The 22,481-nt window shown below is 34.5% G+C and overlaps 1 protein-coding gene across 1 annotated transcript; it reads left to right on the forward strand.

The window, feature by feature from the left end:
* The first annotated feature begins 16,445 nt into the window (after positions 1–16,445).
* Positions 16,446–18,815, forward strand: LOC140974546 (cyclic dof factor 1-like). The gene is made up of 2 exons (XM_073438059.1): positions 16,446–16,695; positions 17,316–18,815. Exons 1-2 carry the CDS (start codon positions 16,543–16,545, stop codon positions 18,468–18,470), a joined length of 1,308 nt encoding a protein of 435 aa, XP_073294160.1. The 5' UTR covers positions 16,446–16,542; the 3' UTR covers positions 18,471–18,815.
* Positions 18,816–22,481: the final 3,666 nt, after the last annotated feature.

Here is a 22,481-nt window from a genome sequence, read left to right on the forward strand (position 1 = left end):
AAGGGCATATTGAATTATTTACATATCCCTTTTTCATCAAGTGATCACTTAGCCTATTATACCACATTCTGCCGGATTGCTTCAACCCATATAATGATCTTAGTAATTTCACAGAATAACATTCTCTGGGTTTTGAACTTTGTGCTTCAGGCATCTTAAATCCTTCAGGGATTTTCATATATATATTACTATCAAGTGATCCATATAAGTAGGCTGTAACAACATCCATAAGACGCATTTCTAAATTTTCAGATACTGCCAAGCTAATCAAATACCGAAACGTAATTGCATCCATCACAGGAGAATACGTTTCTTCATAATCAATTCCAGGCCTTTGAGAAAAACCTTGTGCAACAAGTCGAGCTTTATATCTTACTATTTCATTTTTCTCATTTCGCTTTCGAATAAAAACCCATTTGTATCCAACAGGTTTTACACCTTCAGGTGTAAGGACTATAGGTCCAAAAACATTACGTTTATTTAGCGAATCCAATTCAACCTGGATGGCATCTTTCCATTTTATCCAATCCTGCCGATTTTTACATTCACCAAAAGATTTTGGTTCATGATCTTCATTATCATTTATGATGTCGATTGCCACATTATAAGAAAATATATCATCAATTTCTTCTATATCTTTTCGGTTCCATATTTTTCCAGTATTAATATAATTGATAGAGATTTCATGATTCTCGTCAGTTTGTGGTTCTGACAAAACATTTTCATCATCATGTGTTTCTTCAGGAACATCATTCTCTATTTTGTGATCATTATGTGTTTCTTCAGGAACATCATTCTCTATTTTGTGATCATTGTGTTTCTCTATGAATTTTCTTTTTCGAGGATTTTTATCCTTGGAACCAACTGGCCTTCCACGCTTCAGGCGTTTAATGACATCATGACTATCTTCAATTTGTTTCTTCGGAATTTCAATTCGAGCAGGGGCATTTGCAGCATGTATATATGATTTAGTTACCCCTTTTGTGTCTGCAAATGCATCTGGTATTTGATTTGCTATTCTTTGCAAGTGCACAATTTGCTGTACATCTTTTTCACATTGTTTTGTTCTTGGATCCAGATGTAACAATGATGATACATACCATGTAATTTCTTTTTCGGTATGTTTCTGTTCTCCCCCTAACATTGGGAAGATTTCCTCATTAAAATGACAATCAGCAAAACGTGCTGTGAACACGTCGCCTGTCTGTGGTTCAAGATATCGAATGATCGATGGACTATCATAACCAATATAAATTCCAATCTTTCTTTGAGGTCCCATTTTCTTTCGTTGAGGTGGTGCAATAGGCACATACACCATACATCCAAAAATTCTCAGATGAGAAATGTCTGGTTCTTTACCAAATGCAAGCTGCAATGGGGAGTATTTATGATATGCACTTGGTCTGATGCGAATTAATGAAGCAGCATGTAAAATTGCATGTCCCCATATAGAAATAGGGAGCTTTGTTTTCATAATCATTGGTCTAGCAATCATTTGCAGACGTTTAATCAATGATTCAGCCAATCCATTTTGAGTATGTACATGAGCAACAGGATGCTCAACAATGATTCCCATAGACATACAATAATCATTGAAAGTCTGGGAAGTAAATTCACCAGCATTATCAAGTCTAATTTTCTTGATTGTATAATCGGGAAATTGATTCCTCAATTTTATTATTTGAGCAAGTAATCTTGCAAATGCAACATTTCGAGTTGACAATAAACATACATGTGACCATCTGCTGGAGGCATCAATCAATACCATAAAGTATCTGAATGGTCCACATGGTGGATGGATTGGTCCACAAATATCACCCTGAATACGTTCAAGAAACATTGGTGATTCAGTTTGGATTTTGGCTGGTGATGGTCTTATAATAAGTTTTCCAAGAGAACATGCTTTACATTGAAACTTATTATTCTGAAAGATCTTCTGGTCTTTCAATGGATGACCATGTGTATTTTCTATAATTCTTCGCATCATTGTTGAACCAGGATGTCCTAATCGATCATGCCAATTGGTTAATATTGAAGAATTATCAATTACCATGTTTGATTCAATGGGACGTATATGTGTATAATGCAATCCAGTAGGGAGCATTGGTAGTTTTTCAATCACATATTTCTTTCCTGATTTATATGTGGTAAGACACATATATTTCTCATTCCCTTCATTCATTGTTTGAGTATCATACCCATGGGAATATATATCATTAAAACTCAACAAATTTCTTTTCGATTGTGGTGAATATAAAGCATCATTGATCAAAAATTTTGTACCATTAGGTAACAAAAATTGTGCTTTACCACATCCTTTAATCAAGTCTACAGGACCTGATATTGTATTCACCGTTGTTTTTGTTGGTTTTAGTTCCAAGAAATATCTTTTATCTCGGAGGATAGTGTGCGTTGTACCACTATCAGGTATGCAAACTTCAGCTTGGTTCGTAGCATTTTCCATATTTGAACTTCAAAAAAATATGCAATGAAATAAAATTATTGACAATAAAATACAATACAATATAACACACTATAAAACATTATCATACGAATACATAAAAAATAAAATATTTTACATATTTATTCCACCATCAAATTGATCATTATCTGAGAAATCAATCAGAAAATCTCCAGCATCAAAATGAGTTGAACCACTCAAAGGTTCACTGTGTTCAGTAAAGTTGGTCTCCTTTTCTTTCCCCTTTATTGATTCTTTATAAAGTTTACAAAGGTGCTCAGGGGCTCGACAAATACGGGACCAATGTCCTGGAGTACCACATCTGAAACAAGAACTTTCAAATCTTTTTGAGTGATTCTCATTAACACTCATATTCTCTTGATGCCTTTTCGGTGGGTGGTTTGGGACGTTCTTTTGAGATGAGTTATAGAAATAACTATCTCGATTATTTTCAAAACCACGGCCGCGTCCACGACCACGACCACTTCCACGTCCACGTCCACGTCCACGACCACGACCACGACCTCGATTTTGTCCTCGACCAAAATCTTGTCTGTAACTTTGATTTTGGTTTCCAGGTTTAAATTCATTTTTGCTTACAGCATTTACTTCTGGAAATGCTGTTGATCCAGTGGGTCGGGACTGATGATTTCTCATTAATAGCTCGTTGTTCTTTTCCGCCACAAGAAGACAGGCGATGAGTTCAGAATATCTCGCAAATCCACGCACTCTATATTGTTGCTGTAGTGTTATATTTGATGCGTGAAACGTGGAAAATGTTTTTTCAAGCATTTCCGATTCTGTAACCTCATGTCCACAAAATTTTAACTGCGAGATTATTCTATACATCGCTGAATTGTAATCACTGACTTTTTTAAAGTCTTGGAATCTTAACATATTCCATTCATCACGGGCGGTCGGAAGTATAACTTCCCTTATATGTTCAAATCTCTCTTTTAATCCTTTCCACAGAGCCATGGGATCTTTTTCGATGAGATATTCACATTTTAAACCTTCATCAAGGTGTCGTCGTAAAAATATTATAGCTTTTGCTTTTTCTTGTGATGAAGATATACCATTTTCTTTAATGGTCTCGCTTAGACCCAATGACTCAAGATGCATTTCTACATCAAGAGTCCATGGCATATAGTTTTTCCCAGTAATATCAAGAGCGATGAATTCGAGCTTTGCCAAGTTTGCCATGGTGGTACTAAAAATTACGATGCATTTTATTAGTTAATGAATATTGCAATACAAAGTAATGGATAAACAACAAGTACAAGTATTCGTAAAAATAAAGAAAACACACGAGGAGGATATTCTCCGATAAATACAAGACTGGTGAGTATGATAACCAAAATAATTAAAAATAACCTCGTGAAAGCCATCTTCTTTTTTTCTTCGAAAATTTGATGAAGAATAATTTTTAGAGAAGAAGAGAAAGTTGGAGTGATTGAATGTATTTGTGAGATTGTATTTATAGAGCAAAAACTAGCCGTTTTGTTACCGTTTATTACCGTTGGTGTATAAGAAAATAAATGTATGTATTTGTATAATTTTATGGTAATAATATGGTGTATATAATATTAGTCATATTTAAATAATTATGTATATCATATCACATTATTATAATTAGGTGTCATAAGTTATTTTGTTTAAAAAACCTTATAGGCTTTTATACTTGTCGTATCCCTTACCGGGAGTGTGGGATGTCGTCTTAACATCCTCCCAGGATTTATAACAAGTTTTTGAAAAAATTATTTTTATTATTTCTAACAATAACATTATATTATATATTACATATATAAACAATAAATAAATAACAGTAAAATAAATATTATTACTTTTGTTACCTTTTTCTTCTGTTCGGAGCTTGGAAAAATATGGAGGACTTTTAGAGCTTCGTGCTGATAACGTGTTGTGAAAAAGTAAAAATTTACGGTAAAAAAGTAAAAATCTCAAACTCTCAAAATTATCACACTACACACTTTATAATATTTTTCTCTCAACTCAATTGTGATTTTCTTCACAAATGAGAGATCTATTTATAGAAAATTTTTACAAATAATCCAAAAATAAAATACATCATTACCTACATCATCACACACTAATTTTCAATATTCAACACCTAATTTTACCTAATTTTCAACATTCAACATTCACATTTTCAACACAAATATTTAACACATTTTTAAATAATTTTTCAACAGGATCCTCGTTTTTTCCACATCTTCTTTCCGTTGGTACTGGTGTTTGGTGAAATATATTCATTATTAAGTGGAAATTTTATCCTTATTTTGCTTGATGAAAGAATTGTAAATTGATAATTGAAACTGGAAAGAATTCAAAGAGGACTAATGGTTTGTTATAATTGTTTTTTTGGTGTAATGATATCGGTTATGCATTTTTGATATTTTCGGACAGCAACTGGACATTCAATTTCGAGCAGTAAATCAAGCCACCATTTCCAGCAGTAGCTCGAATGGTTCCAATATATATTTGAAGAGCTGAGTTCGAGTCGAAGATAATAATGTTATTTGGTTTAGAGCTAGAGCTATATTTAACAAACTTGAAAATAAGCTAGGTTGACGAGTTGAGCTCGAACCAAACTTATTAACTATGATAAGCGAACTGTTAAGTAAATACATACCTGAAATTGGATATATCATACCATCAAAAATTGTATTTATATTATATTTTGACATATATGATACTTATTTAACACATATGAAATAAAAAAGTAATTCAAATTAAACTCTTGTTATAAAATGGAATTAATCAAAATATTTTTCTTAAATTTTTTTATATCCAAATGATATATTGATATTTTTATGTTTGAATATTTATCTATAAATAAATAAGTGATGAGATAAAAAAATATATATATATATAAGTACATGGGAACGGATCTCCTGCTGTGTCATTTTACTCCCATAGCCCTACAATTTTTTTAGAAAAAAATGGCTTTCAAAATTTAAATTCTTTCTATTTTTGGACTTTTTTGTTCCGCTTTTCTTATTTGGGTTTCGTTTTTTTTTTTTCCTCTTTCAATTTTTTTTAATTACAGTAGGGAAGAGGAATGTTCGAATATACTACCTCGATTTCCTTGATCCTTTATATTGTTAGGTGAGGTTTTAATAAATGTGGGTGGGGCCCACATTAATTAAAATATTAAAAATAACTTTCATCCCACATCGGTTTTGTTAAGAAAGTTGCTGGAGGGAATTAGTTATAAATAGAGTTCAATTCCTTCAATTATTGTATCCCAAAATCAAAAGCTTTTTAGCTTTGATAAAAAGAGAGTGCTTAGAAAAAAAGAGTGTATTTTTTTCTTGAGTGCGGGAATTCTCTTTGTGTGAGTTAAAGAAATTATTTTCTCGGTATACTCGGGTTGGGAGTGTGAGAAATATTGAGTGTATTGGTGTATATACTTGTTGTAATATTTCTCCTGTTATAAAAGTTGCAGTGCTCCGTGGACGTAGCCAATATTGGGTGAATCACGTAAATCTTTGTGTTCTTGTTGGTTATTTTATTCCGCAATTTTTTGGGAACTATTATCATCGTGGTTGGCATCGCTTCGGGGGTGTAATTCCCCAACAACTGGTATCAGAGCCTTGTTGTTAAAATTCTTAAGAATTCTGAGTATGCTCTGTGGTTGCAGCTTTGTCTGATCTTCCACATCAGAAAAGATTTTTTAGATTTTTTACGAAGGCTAGAGAAGTGATGGCCGGAGATGATGGATCGGGACCGAGTATCAACAAGTTCGACGGTACAGATTTTACGTTCTGGCGACTACAAATTATTGATTATTTGTATAGCAAGAAGTTGCATCAACCTCTATCTGGAAAGAAGCCGGAAAAGATGGAGGATGATGACTGGAAGCTTCTTGATCGACAAGTGTTAGGTGTAATACGATTGACCCTAACGAAGAACGTGGCACATAACGTGGCGGAGGCAAAAACAACGGAGGAGATGATGTCCATTTTGTCGGACATGTACGAAAAGCCATCGGCAAATAATAAAGTACATCTCATGAAGAAGTTATTTAACTTGAAGATGAGAGAAGATGCATCGGTGGCTAAACACATCAATGAATTCAACACGATTGTTTCACAGCTGACATCGGTTGAAATTAAATTTGATGATGAGATTCGGGCACTTATTCTTTTGGCGTCTTTACCAGACAATTGGGAACCGATGCGGGCAGCGGTTAGCAACTCATTTGGAAAAAGAAAGCTACAATTCAATGATGTCAGAGATCAAATTCTTGCTGAAGAAGTTCGCAGGATGGATTCGGGTGAAGGAACATCATTGAGATCTGCTCTAAATCTCGAGAATAGAGGAAGGAGCAGGAGTGGCGAAAAGAGTTTTAACCAATGGCATGGTATATCCAAGTCAAGAAATGGAAAAGACAAAAGCAACTTTGAAAAGAATGTGAAGTGCTGGAGCTGTGGTGAGACTGGTCACTTGAAAAAGAATTGCAGATCAACAAAGAACGACGCTAATGTTGTTACTGAGGAGGTACATGATGCTCTATTACTATCCATGGAAAGCTCGGTTGATTCTTGGGTTATGGACTCGGGAGCTTCGTTTCATACCACTGGTAATCGTGATGTATTCGATAATTACATTGCGGGAGATTACGGAAAAGTTTTCCTGGCTGATGGAAAACCTTTGGAAATTGTTGGTATGGGTGATATCCGGATGAAGATGACAAATGGATCTGTCTGGAAAATCAACAAAGTAAGGCATGTACCAGAGTTGACACACAATCTGATTTCAGTGGGACAGCTTGACGACGAAGGTCATAAGGTGACCTTTGGTGATGGTTCTTGGAAAGTAAAAAAGGGAGCCATGATTGTTGCTCGAGGAAAGAAAACTGGAACACTGTATATGACTTCCAGTTTGAGAAATAAATTAGCGGCTGTGGATGCTGGAGCTAATTCAAGTCTATGGCATAGTAGGCTTGGGGATACGAGTGAGAAGGGAATGAAGATGCTTGTCTCAAACGGAAAGCTACCGGAATTAAAGATCGTTGAAAACAAGCTGTGTGAAGCTGTATTTTTTGGAAAGCAGAAAAAGGTGAGCTTTTCAAAAGAGGTTAGAGAACCGAAATCAGCGGATTTGGAGCTGGCACATACTGATATATGTGGACCATCTCCTGTGACATCCCTTGGAGATCACTCAAGATATTATGGCACTACTGTTGACGATTCGAGCAGGAAATTTTGGGTTTATTTTGTGAAAATAAATCGGATGTTTATGAGACTTTTAAACAGTGGGAGTTAGCCATGAAAGATGTGATGGATTCACTGTCATCCAATCACAAGTGGGAGTTGTCAGAACTTCCTGAAAGTAAAAAGGTTTTACATAGCAAGTGGGAGTACCGGTTAGAACATGACGGTAGCAAGCGGTACAAAGAAATACTTGGTGTAAAAGGTGAAAAGGAAGTCATTGGTTACACTGATATTTTCTCTCTGGTGGTAAAGTTAACTACTATCAGGACTGTACTTGGATTGATGGTAAAAGAAGATTTACATCTGGAGCAGTTGGATGTAAAGACTGCGTTTCTTCACAGTGACCTAGATGAAGAAATGAATCAATCACAGGGATTTGAAGTACGAGGGAAAGAGAAAATGGTGTGCAAACTTCAGAAGAGCTTGTATGGTCTCAAACAAGCAAGACAGTGGTACAAGAAGTTTGATGGTGTAATGAATAATGATGGTTTTCTGAGGTATCAGGCTGATCACTGTTGTTATGTGAAGCTTGATGGTTATTATATCATACTACTGATATATGTAGATGATATGTTGATAGCAGGAGCTTGTCTGGAGCAGATTGATAAACTCGAGAAAGAGTTATCAAAGGAATTTGCTTTGAAGGATTTGGGTGCTGCAAAGCAAATCCTTGGAATGGGGATCCTTAGAGATCAGGTGAATGAAGTCTTGAAGCTTGAGAAGATTCCTGGAAGCAAGAATCCAGCTGATATGCTCACGAAGGCTGCTATCATTGAAAAACTGAAGTTGTGTTTGACTTCAGTTGGTCTCCTAGACTAACAAAGGAGGTATGAGCTGCTGCACTGATGGTGTGAAGACATGATTGAAATCAAGTCTTCAAGTGGGAGAATTGTTAGGTAAGATTTTATTTAATGTGGTGGGACCCACATTAAATAAAATAATAATAAAATCTTTTCCCACATCGATTGATTTTAAAAATTGGACGAGGGAATTAGTTATAAATAGAGCTCAATTCCTTCAGTTATTGTATCCCAAAATCAAAAGCTTTTTAGCTTTGATAAATAGAGAGTGCATAGAAAAAAAGAGTGTATTTTTTTCTTGAGTGCGGGAATTCTCTTGTGTGAGTTAGAGAAATTATTTTCTCGGTATACTCGGGTTGGGAGTGTGAGAAATATTGAGTGTATTGGTGTATACACTTGTTGTAATATTTCTTCCGGTTATAAAAGTTGCAGTGCTCCGTGGACGTAGCCTATATTGGGTGAACCACGTAAATCTTTGTGTTCTTGTTGGTTATTTTATTCCGCAAGTTTTTGGGTACTATTATCATCGTGGTCGGCATCGCTTCGGGGGTGTAATTCCCCAACAACTGGTATCAGAGCCTTGTTGTGAAAATTCTTAAGAATTCTGAGTATGCTCTGTGGTTGCAGCTTTGTCTGATCTTCCACATCAGAAAAGATTTTTTAGACTTTTTGCTAAGGCTAGAGAAGTGATGGCCGGAGATGATGGATCGGGACCGAGTATCAACAAGTTCGACGGTACAGATTTTACGTTCTGGCGACTACAAATTATTGATTATTTGTATAGCAAGAAGTTGCATCAACCTCTATCTGGAAAGAAGCCGGAAAAGATGGAGGATGATGACTGGAAGCTTCTTGATCGACAAGTGTTAGGTGTAATACGATTGACCCTAACGAAGAACGTGGCACATAACGTGGCGGAGGCAAAAACAACGGAGGAGATGATGTCCATTTTGTCGGACATGTACGAAAAGCCATCGGCAAATAATAAAGTATATCTCATGAAAAAGTTATTTAACTTGAAGATGAGAGAAGATGCATCGGTGGCTAAACACATCAATGAATTCAACACGATTGTTTCACAGCTGACATCGGTTGAAATTAAATTTGATGATGAGATTCGGGCACTTATTCTTTTGGCGTCTTTACCAGACAATTGGGAACCAATGCGGGCAGCGGTTAGTAACTCTGTTGGAAAAAGAAAGCTACAATTCAATGATGTCAGAGATCAAATTCTTGCTGAAGAAGTTCGCAGGATGGATTCTGGTGAAGGAACATCATCAAGTTCTGCTCTAAATCTCGAGAATAGAGGAAGGGGCAGGAGTGACGAAAAGAGTTTTAACCAATGGCATGGTAGATCCAAGTCGAGAAACGGAAAAGACAAAAGCAATTTTGAAAAGAATGTGAAGTGCTGGAGCTGTGGTGAGACTGGTCACTTGAAAAAGAATTGCAGATCAACAAAGAACGACGCTAATGTTGTTACTGAGGAGGTACATGATGCTCTATTACTATCCATGGAAAGCTCGGTTGATTCTTGGGTTATGGACTCGGGAGCTTCGTTTCATACCACTGGTAATCGTGATGTATTCGATAATTACATTGCGGGAGATTACGGAAAAGTTTTCCTGGCTGATGGAAAACCTTTGGAAATTGTTGGTATGGGTGATATCCGGATGAAGATGACAAATGGATCTGTCTGGAAAATCAACAAAGTAAGGCATGTACCAAAGTTGACACACAATCTGATTTCAGTAGGACAGCTTGACGACGAAGGTCATAAGGTGACCTTTGGTGATGGTTCCTGGAAAGTGAAAAAGGGAGCCATGATTGTTGCTCGAGGAAAGAAAACTGGAACACTTTATATGACTTCCAGTTTGAGAAATAAATTAGCGGCTGTGGATGCTGGAGCTAATTCAAGTCTATGGCATAGTAGGCTTGGGGATACGAGTGAGAAGGGAATGAAGATGCTTGTTTCAAACGGAAAGCTACCGGAATTAAAGATCGTTGAAAACAAGCTGTGTGAAGCTGTATTTTTTGGAAAGCAGAAAAAGGTGAGCTTTTCAAAAGAGGTTAGAGAACCGAAATCAGCGGATTTGGAGCTGGCACATACTGATATATGTGGACCATCTCCTGTGACATCCCTTGGAGATCACTCAAGATATTATGGCACTACTGTTGACGATTCGAGCAGGAAATTTTGGGTTTATTTTGTGAAAATAAATCGGATGTTTATGAGACTTTTAAACAGTGGGAGTTAGCCATGAAAGATGTGATGGATTCACTGTCATCCAATCACAAGTGGGAGTTGTCAGAACTTCCTGAAAGTAAAAAGGTTTTACATAGCAAGTGGGAGTACCGGTTAGAACATGACGGTAGCAAGCGGTACAAAGAAATACTTGGTGTAAAAGGTGAAAAGGAAGTCATTGGTTACACTGATATTTTCTCTCTGGTGGTAAAGTTAACTACTATCAGGACTGTACTTGGATTGATGGTGAAAGAAGATTTACATCTGGAACAGTTTGATGTAAAGACGAGGTTTCTTCATGGAAAGCTAGATGAAGAAATGAATCAATCACAGGGATTTGAAGTACGAGAGAAAGAGAAAATGGTGTGCAAACTTCAGAAGAGCTTGTATGGTCTCAAACAAGCTCCAAGACAGTGGTACAAGAAGTTTGATGGTGTAATGAATAATGATGGTTTTCTGAAGTATCAGGCTGATCACTGTTGTTATGTGAAGCTTGGTGGTTATTATATCATACTACTGATATATGTAGATGATATGTTGATAGCAGGAGCTTGTCTGGAGAAGATTGATACACTCGAGAAAGAGTTATCAAAGGAATTTGCTTTGAAGGATTTGGATGCTGCAAAACAAATCCTTGGAATGGGAATCCTTAGAGATCGAGTGAATGAAGTCTTGAAGCTTGAGAAGATTCCTGAAAGCAAGAATCCAGCTGATATGCTCACGAAGGCTGTTATCATTGGAAAACTGAAGTTGTTTTTTTTAACTTCAGTTGGTCTCCTAGACTAACAAAGGAGGTATGAGCTGCTGCATTGATAATGTGAAGACATGATTAAAATCAAGTCTTCAAGTGGGAGAATTGTTAGGTGAGATTTTAATAAATGTGGGTGGGGCCCACATTTATTAAAATATTAAAAATAACTTTCATCCCACATCGGTTTTGTTAAGAACGTTGCTGGAGGGAATTAGTTATAAATAGAGCTCAATTCCTTCAGTTATTGTATCCCAAAATCAAAAGCTTTTTAGCTTTGATAAAAAGAGAGTGCATAGAAAAAAAGAGTGTATTTTTTTCTTGAGTGCGGGAATTCTCTTTGTGTGAGTTAGAGAAATTATTTTCTCGGTATACTCGGGTTGGGAGTGTGAGAAATATTGAGTGTATTGGTGTATATACTTGTTGTAATATTTCTCCTGTTATAAAAGTTGCAGTGCTCCGTGGACGTAGCCAATATTGGGTGAACCACGTAAATCTTTGTGTTCTTGTTGGTTATTTTATTCCGCAATTTTTTGGGTACTATTATCATCGTGGTTGGCATCGCTTCGGGGGTGTAATTCCCCAATATATATGTCAAATTTCCTTCAAATTAATTGTCTGTCGAATTTTTTATTTTATTTTGTTTTGTTCGTTTTTTTTGTTTGGATTGTGTTATTTAGAGTAGTTTTTTTTTCCCGAAGGATGGGAATCTGAGACGGATTTGTCCATATTCACAATGTGTCCATCCGGACAGGTCCAATACGGGTTGAAGCCGTATAAAATTAAATTATTTAATTATATATTAAAAAAGTTTAAAAATTAATAAATCATTAAAATTATTTTTCAAAATATTATGATCGAGTATACGTTATTCAATTCAATAATTAAAAAATATAAATAGATAATATATACACATATATATATATATGTGTGTGTGTGTGTGTGTACACACACCACGTCTTTTTCTCAGTATAGGTTCAGATGTTTATTGTCTACAATTCTACATTATACTGAACTTGGAACCATTGGTCCTGAAAGCGTGATAGGCCCTACTTGATCAATAAGAATGATCGGGAACATGAAAAAATATAACCATTGATTTAAGATGGAAGAAATAAAAAATGAAAGGAAGTAACGAGAAGTATGCAGATCATATGAGTTTTTTTTTTTTTTTTTTTTTTTTTTTTTTTTTTTTTTTNCAATAAATGTTATTCTCCAAACCATGGCCGTAATACGTATACACTTGTTCTATTGCACTGATAAATGATGCCCAAAGATCTGAAAACGAAGCCAAAAGAAGTAGGTTTGAAAAGCGAGTAAAGACGTTAAGATGTCTAGAGATTTCTTGTATTATTCGTTTACGCTTTATGTGTATACATACATGATACATATGGGTTTTTAAAATTTAAAATACGGATTATACTTGTGACCACAAGCGACGGGATGTGTGTAGTATGTGCAAGAAAATTGATGGTCGTGTTTTTCGGTGTTTGATGTCTAATAGTAACATGTGCTTTTGAGAACAACAATTGATGAAAAAATCTTGTCCCAACTGGGATATCCAAAGGGGTGGGGTAATTACAATGTACGGATGAGTATCCATTGATAGGTAATAGTTGAGCTCACGTAGTAGTATATATACACAACCCAAGGAACTTTTATTAATGATTCTGCTTCGAAATAATGGCGCAGTGCATGCACAGTGGCCGTTAGTCTTCAAGATATGGATGTGGTGCATGATGATCGTTTGCACCCAAGTCGTTACTAGTGAACTCAAAATCCATTCTACGGTACTTGCTCAACTCATCAAATGCTGCTTAATTCTTTTGTGCTTTCTTCCATATATCCTCCTTGGTTTGCCAAGTTGAGTGCATGATCTTATGAATAACCGAAAAATCCAACGTATTCTGATTAAGATTTTGATCTCGAGTGAATATGTAATATACCTGTGGTGTAACCTCTGGTGAAATAATATCTTCTTTTTCACCTAACACTACAAGAAAAAAGGCCTACGACAACGGTTTTTCTCCGTTGTTGTAGGTCTTTTAAAACCGTTGTTAGAAGCCCTGTGGTTAAAGGGTGTGCTCAAAGACAACGGTGAAAAACCGTTGTCGTAGACGTCTAAAGATGACGGTGAAAAACCGTTGTCGTAGGTATACAAAATCGTTGTTAAAGGTCATGTGGTTAAAGAATTCGCTAAAAGACAACGGTTTTAGAGTGTTGTGGTAGTTACAATTTGCGACGGAAATCATAGTTAACCGTCGCTAAAATTAGCGACGGTCGTAATTAAAATAGTCGCTAAAGAGCGACGGTTTTATACACCGTCGCTAAATTTAGCGACAGTATTTCTTCAATTTCGTCGCTAATATTAGCGACGGTGTTTTATGCTTTCCGTCGCTATTTTTGTCAGTAAAATAAAAAAAATTTCAGTCGAAAATATTATATTCTTGATTTTAAAAATTTATTAAACTTTAAAGAAAAAACGAAATTGAAATTGTGTAATGGAGAAAAATTTTAAGTGTTGTGAAGTGGTAAAAATTTATTAATTTTTAAAGAGAAAAACGAAATTAAAATTGTGTAAGGGAGAAAATTTTGAAATGTTGTGAAGTGGTATGGTAGAAAATGGACTGAGGGTTGGGATATTTATATAACCGTCGCAATTAGCGACAGTTATTTTTTCAACTGTCGCCGCTTCAAAATTAGCGACGCTTTTACAAGAACTGTCGCTTTATTTAGCAACGGTTATATTAAACTGTCGCTAAATATAGCGACGGTTAAATATAAACCGTCGCTAATTATAGATCGGCGACGGTTTACCAAAACGGTCGCTAAATGTAGCGACGGTTATACAAAAACCGTCGCGAAATTTATCGACTGTTCTCGTTAATTCGTCGCTATATCTACATCGGCGACAGTTTTACTTAAAACCGTCGCTAATTTTAGCGACGGGTATACTTAAACCGTCGCAATATTTAATTTAGCGACGGTTATACGCAATATTTAATTTAGCGACGGTATAGTATAACCGTCGCTAATTTTAACGACAGATTTTACTTAGGCCGTCGCAAAATCTAATATTGATAACAAAATTTGTAGAAAAACCAGTTGAAAGACAACGGTTTGTTCGTAGCTTGAAGAAAAACGCTAATACGACAACAGTTTAAAAACCGTTGCCGTAGCCAAAAAAAAAACGCTAATAGACAACGGTTTTTAAAAACCGTTGTCGTAGGAAAAAAAAAAACGCTCATAGACAACGGTTTTTAAAACCGTTGTCGTAGATATATCAAAGACAACGGTTTTAAAGAAACTGTTGTCTTTGAGCGGATTTTTTTAGGTTACGACAACGGTTTTTGTTAAAACCGTTGTTAAAAGTAAAAAGACAACGGTTTTTGTTAAAACAGTTGTCTTTGATGTATTGTTAAATACGATTTTTGTTGTAGTGTAAATAGACTAGAGCCTCTGTAAAAAAAAATATCAGAAACATAGCATGCATTCTTGAGCAAATTTTGTGTTTAACGTAACGTGAAACAAATCGATGAAAATTATGAAATCAGATGAGTGATGACATTTCAAGTATTGTATATTTTTTGTCGAGTAATATTTTTCACCTCTTGCGTAAACCAATATTCAACAACTTTGATGTATGTCAATTTATTCTTAAATTAAGAAAATTTATATAATATTTTTTAAAATATGGCAATCTTTAGTGTGCTATGGATAAATTCAAAGAGTCAACACAGTAACATTGTTGATCGGATAAACCACACTAGACGGAACTTGTGTAGCATGGAATAACAAAGACAATAAATGATTAAACATATGATATATATCTTGTTAGTATTGTTTGATGGGCCATGATCAAATTGAAAAATAGTATACAGTGATGAATGAGTGAAACGTATAATTGAAGTTGACATATCCCATTAAGCATAAATTAATATGTTGGTAGGATTAATTTATACATAGATTAGGTTATGTAATGAAAATGGCCTTGAATATATATAATCGTTATTCCCAAAATTATATATTTGGCAGCATTGGATGCCAGATTTCTGAAAAGAAAAAAATTAAGCAAGCAATCAAACTCTCATGATAATCTTTATATACCTGATCTGAATTAATGTCTATTTTTCCTATATATAAATTAAAATATAGTTTACCATATGCATGCAGCATGTACGTTCGAACTATACAATGTAAATATCAAAATTGTATTTGAGTTCGAATCCAAATTATTCTACAACTATATTTAAAATAAACTGAAGTAGTCCATAAACAAATTGTGAATAATGAGAGTGAAAATGGTCAACAGGATAAGAGGAAAAGATACTGGGTGGGGTCGGTCTTATCTCTTAAACGAGATACCTGGACACGTGGCAAAATCTAACAACCACCCAACGGGGTTGTGGGGGCACGTGTCTGATCGTGACAGTTTTGCTTTTCCACTCCCTTTTTGCAGGTGGAGTAGACCATCTGCCACGTGCAATTTCTTTGTCACATTACGACACCTTTTAATTCCCTTTTTTTTTAATTTAATAATTAACGGTCAATAAAATAACTTTTCTTTCTTCTTTTTAGTTTACGAGTAAATCGAACTTTGTGTTTGATAAAATTAATATAATGTTGTAAAGGCTAAGTAAGTGTAATTATTTATACACAAAAATCGAATTTATTAGATATATGCTTTATACAAGGTAAAATGTAAGTAAGTGAGAGCTGATCAAAAAATTTTAGAAGAATCATAAATTTTTTTAATCAAGTGAAGTTCAGAGTTGAATATATAATGGGAAAGTGAGAGCTGAGTTGGACTTGAAGCGTAAAGGTGTCTGCCTTTTCTTCAGTTGAATCAGATAGAAAATGATGAAATAGGCTAGTTGAAATCCAATAGAAAGATCCCCCACTGTCCACATAACAAATTTGTGGCTGCAAATTCATTTCCCATGCTGGCGTGGCACCCAACCAAACTTTCTCTACAAAAATCAAGTGACTCCAAACTTGTAGAGAAAACTGAAGGACTACCCAAAAAAAAAAAAAAAAAAAAAANGCGAGAACTGATGTTGGAAATGATGAAAAAAGACCCTCAAATCAAGCTTTTCGGGAAGACCATTTGTTTTCATCCTGACATGATTGTTTCTGATTTTACAGAGCCTGATGTTCATGACCAGAAACTGGGCTTTTCGGCAACATCAACTTCACAAGACAGTCAAGTATGTGGTTTACTGCGTGAAAAGTTTGCAACATACTCACCATATATTGTGTGTTACGTGTTTGTGGCGAAATCTTGCTATTTAGGATCTTTTTAGAGGAACCCTTTTCTTGAGTATTGGAAAATTATGGTGGGTTGATTCTGTTTCGTAATCAAACGAAATAACTGGTTAAATATCTGAATTTGGGTATTGGTTTGGTTTTGTGGTATTCTGGTAAAGATTGGTGAGTTTCCCTTTCCACATGAACTTAATGAAGATCTCTTTGGAAGAGAAGAACTTACTGCTTTAGATTTGTTTTAAGATTTAGTATTCCTTACTATTCTCTGTTTTCTATTTTTCCTCTGGATCCTGTCTTTTCAGAGTCTTATATAGGCTTGAATCTTCTATTAATAGTTTCTTTCTTGAACGAAAGAAAGAAAGAAAACGGTAATTCAGCTTCTGCAGCTGGATATGCTTATTAAACATGAAAAACAACAATATTAAAGGGAACTGTTTAAGTTTAGACATAGGTAGCATGTCTCGATCTTCTCAAATCAAGGAAATTCGTTGCCTCTCGGGTCTTGTCATTGTTATATACTTGTAAACCACGACTCTTATATAGATACTATTACTTTTAATAGAATGTCTCAGAAGGAGAACCAGCAAGGAATAAACAAGAGGGGGATTCAAACTATCCAACTAAAGTAGCTTTTGTAGAGACAGAGAAAGACTCGTTGTTATGCCCAAAAACTCCCAAGAAAAATGAACCAAGTGAGAGCAATGTCTCTCAGGAAAAGACACCGAGTAAGCCCGATAAAATACTTCCGTGCCCCAGGTGTAATAGCATGGAGACGAAGTTTTGTTACTACAACAATTACAATGTTAGCCAACCTCGGCATTTTTGCAAGAAGTGTCAGCGATATTGGACTGCTGGAGGAACGATGAGGAACGTGCCCGTGGGTTCAGGCAGACGCAAAACAAAAAATGCTTCTATTGCTAATTATAGTCATATCATGGTCTCAGATGCCCTCCAAAATGGGATACAGTTCCCTTCTTTGAAACAAAATGGCATCCTTGTCTTTGGATCAGATAGACCGTATGCTAAAGCTGTCGCCTCGCCTCTGAATCCTGCCGAAAGGTCACAAAATTGTGGTGGAAGTGAGTTTTTCGGTCAGACAAGTGGATCTTCTAGCACAACATCTAATTCCACGGTGAAGGGAATGGATGCTGACATTCAGGAATCGTGTTTTCCTCATATCTCTTGGTCTTGTCCTTTGAATTCTCCTCAGTGGATCCAGAACTCACCGGCTGCATTCGTCCCTCCTTGTTTTCCGGTCACTTTTTACGCAGCACCACCTTATTTTGGCTGCACCTCACCTAGTTCTTGGAATGTGCCATTAGTTTCCCCTCCACCTTCTTCTGGCGACTCCGGAATAAGCACAAGCCCGAGCACTTCAACTTTGGGGGACCATTCAAGAGATGGGACAGTTCTTAAACAATCAAACTCGGAAACCGAGGAGTTTTCAGTGAAAAAAACCGCAGATACACGAGTGCTGATTCCCAAGACCCTGAGGATTGATGATCCAAACGAAGCCGCCAAAAGCTCTATATGGTCAACATTAGGCATCAAGAAACGGGAAATCGATTCAAACAACGGGGAAAGAACTTTATTCAAGTCCTTTCAGTCAAAGGGGGATAGTAACCGTAATATAAATAATTTGACCCTTGTGTTGCAAGCAAATCCGGCTGCCTTGTCGCGATCGTTTAACTTCCGTGAGAGCGCCAAATGCGAGTAATTTTTGTGTAAAAGTTTGTAGGTCATCAGCACCAGGAGGAGTTTGTCAAAAGTTTCCACAACATCAGCACCAGAAGGATAAGGAAAATGTGCATCTTTCTGGGCCAGAATCGCGTTCTGATTTCAACACTTTGACAAGAATGGATTCTTAGTGGTGACGATGTCACATTTGGTTCCGACATCTATCGCAATTTTGTGTTTTGGTCTGTATTGTTATATAGAATGAAATAGGTAAAACATAATCTGTTCAGATCTAAATAATGTTGGACTTTTGTTATTCTTGTTGAATATTTGTATCACAGACATGATATGATGTTGGGGATAACACATCGAAGAGAATTAGAACTAAAAGTTGCCTCAGTCTTGGAGCTTGGTACTGAATTATGAAGAAAGGTGCCATTTTGCAAAGTTTGGTCTTCGGTCCCTATTTACTGAAACTAATAAAAGTACAAAACCCGCCTCTTTTAATCGATATTACGAGAAATATGTAAAATCAAGAGTCATCACCACAAGCAAGGGAACATAAATTTCATTATTAGATCGCGTGCGTTTCTCTCGGATTTTATGAGAATTATTATTTGGTGTGAAATTCGCACTATACAGAAAGAAAAGGCCTCGAATGCAAAGAACAAACATTTCATTATTTGAAATTCGCACTATACAGAAAGAAATGAGTCATTTTTCAACCGCGTGAAAAAAGGACTGTTTGTGATAGGGTCGGGTCGGGTCGAATTAAATATGTGCTTCTCAACATATGGACAGGTCGAGACACGAGAGATACTTCGATGCCACTGGATAGCCACACATTTTTATTAGTTGTTGATGGGACCCACCCTAAGCATTCATTATTTTTGTTCATCTATTCTTTTTCCTTTTTTCTTCCTTTTTTTTTATTATACTCTGTCATTTTCATAAAAAGAAATCAATTTCTTCATACATTTTTCTAAAAAATAAATTAAATAATCTTTTTTTATCTTTAATGTTTGTCTTTTTACTATTTTGATCATACATGTTATCAAATTTCAATTTTATTTCACTATTTTTGTTTTTTTTCAACTTTTTCCGACTTAACGCTGACGTGTACGATGTCATATCAGTATTAGTAATGAAAAATGCTTAAAATTACCAAAACTCAAAAAATCAATGACTAAATCTGAAGTTTGATAACATAGAATACTAAAATCACAAAGTGGCAAAATTATACGACCAAAATTATAATTTTCTCGTAAATTAAATTAAAACAATTTAAAAAGGTTGTAGCTAGAATTGGGACATTGAAAACAAGGAAAATAAATATTTTTTATTGGACAAATCAAAAAATATTATAGTAATGAGAACTTATTTGCAATTTTAATCATCTATGTTGTCAAATTTCATTTTTTTTTTCTTTTAATTCTTTTTATCAATTTTAATTTTTTCATCGGGATGTGATAATAGTGTTGATTGTTTATGTGACACTACACATGTCAGCGAAAAAATAGTGTTTGGGAAAACGACTAAAATTTCCACTCAAAAAAGACGATAGATTACAACTGAAATTTGATAATATTTTTATACCAAAATTGCAAAGACAAACATACAAGACCAAAAAACACACTCTTAGGTTGTTTTTGTATAAAAAGATTGGATTTGGAGAGAGATATATATATTTTAAGATGAATTTGAAAAGCAGATTTTAAATGACATTTATCTTGATTAGATTTTAAATATATCATAATCATCATTGCATTTAAATACGTTAAGGGAGAATGAATTTGAAATTCATCTAAGTGATCAAACAAATTTTAAATGCATAACATCAAATCCATCAATCAAATACAACCTTATAATGATATATTTGAATTTACTTTTTAATGCAATATATATGAATTATGATCGTTTAAATTAATGAAATTTGGACCAAATGGGATTTATTCATGTTACAGGTATCGACACTCTATCTAAACTAGGGCTGAAAAATATATTTTTTTAATCGAGACTCACCTCAAATTGTGTCCCCGAAAATATCACGACTTGCAGTTTTCTCAACCCAAGTTGTCAGGATTTTTTTCCATCCTGATCAATACGATAGAGGGACAGGTGATAAGATCGTAATAGTTCGTGTTTATGTTATCAAATTTCATGTTGTTCTCGCTTCCGACAAATTTAATTCATACACTTTTGTCTTCTTTTTTTTTTTAGAATGAATTTTTATAGCCTTGGAGCAAATTTGGACTAAAATGTGATAAAATCACATTTGAAGTTGTCAATATGAAGTTTGGAAGAATGACTAAAACAGAAGAAGTATTGGAACAAGACGGGACCACGCCTTGTGATGGTATACAGAGCTCGAAAATTATGATGAAAAACCATATTTTAGGAGTCTTAATTATGGTATTTAATTCATTGAAGAATTTTGGAGAGAGATATTTATTATTGAGATAATAAAAGATTTGATAGAATTTTATTCCTTAAAAACTCTATTTTCTTTATTTTTAAACCTAATATCTTCCTAGTATTATTAGGTTTTATTCTAGTTTTTGTGTTTTATCTCTAGACTTTCTCTTCGTGTTCTCTCTTCAACGTGAAACACAAGGAGGCTACATGAAGTTTTTCATTCTTTCTTCAAACAACTCTAGGCTAAGTTTTATTTATGATTCAAGAAATATTTCTACTATTTAAATTTTATTAATTCAGTGTTTTTGCGTTTTAATTTAATATTCTTGTTTGTTCAAGTATTTGTTGATTTATGATTTATTTATATGAAAGTTGTATGTCGATTAATCTGCAATTTAATTTGATATATAATTTTCTACTGTTATCCATAAATTTAGTGATATGTAATTGTCATGAACGATTGGTATGCGAGTAACCATAGATTAGTTGTGTGTCATGACATATTTAGTATAAATAAATCGACGAAACTAAATTTATCAATTGCATCTATCTCGATTGTCAAATTTCAAAATTAACTAGTTTCGCAAAACGAAAATGCTATCTTTAATTAATATAGAACGATATCGTGCCCAATTAGTTAGTGATAAGTTTTGACTGGATGCTAAGTTTAATCAATTAAATTTGGAAAACACAAGAATTTAAATAGCTATCTCTATAATTCTAAGATTAATTGCTTGGAACTACATGAATAAATAATTGTTAGTCAATGACCACTGTTACAATTGAATAGTAGAATTCTCTTAAATCGGAATTCAATAAGATATAATTTTCTCATTCGTTAATCATTTATCGTTATTATTTAATTATTGTTTAGATTTATTATTTTTATAGCTTTCTAATTTTAGTTTTAATATTTTTTTTCTTATCCAACAAAAGCATCTGGTATTTATTTTACTCGAAAGAAATCATCCTCCGTTCCATATAGATTCGATCATACTCACTATTGTACTCATTTTATTTAGAGAGTAGAAATTTAAATTTAGCGACTCAATGACAGCACATCAACCAGACATATAATCTCTACACGATGGGATTTCCGACCTGAATTATTAATATATTATATCAATAATAATACTTTTTATTATATTTTTTTGTTTAAAATAATTTTGACGCTTGTCTACCTCCACAAAGTTCTCATTTCGTTGAAATTTGCTATATGGATGTGTTGTTTAAATTTGTTATTGGTATTCATCGGAATCTATTGTGAACCCTTTAAATTTTCCTACATTTGACCGCCATTGTTCTTCATAATTTGTTGATTTTGGTTGTCCGCGTTAGGGACGGGTTGAAAATGACTGGCATATGTTGAAGAAAGAAAGATCGATTTGTCAAAAACCAAAATGATCTAAAAATAAAAAAAAAAAAATAGTAGATGTTGGAGGAATTTTCTACCCGTTTAAATAGAAAATAAAATATGCTATTAACAAGGAATTTCACCATCTTACTCCAAATTCTTCAACTTCTTTACAAAATTTTCTTAGTTCCTTTTTGCTTGTCCAAAAACAGTCATATCTTCTTTCATGCGATATAATTTAGAGCCGTCATGGATTAAAAAGAAATATTATAGTCTTTCCTT

The sequence above is a fragment of the Primulina huaijiensis genome, chromosome 3, assembly GCF_012295235.1.
Source record: "Primulina huaijiensis isolate GDHJ02 chromosome 3, ASM1229523v2, whole genome shotgun sequence".
NCBI classification, from domain to species: domain Eukaryota; kingdom Viridiplantae; phylum Streptophyta; class Magnoliopsida; order Lamiales; family Gesneriaceae; genus Primulina; species Primulina huaijiensis.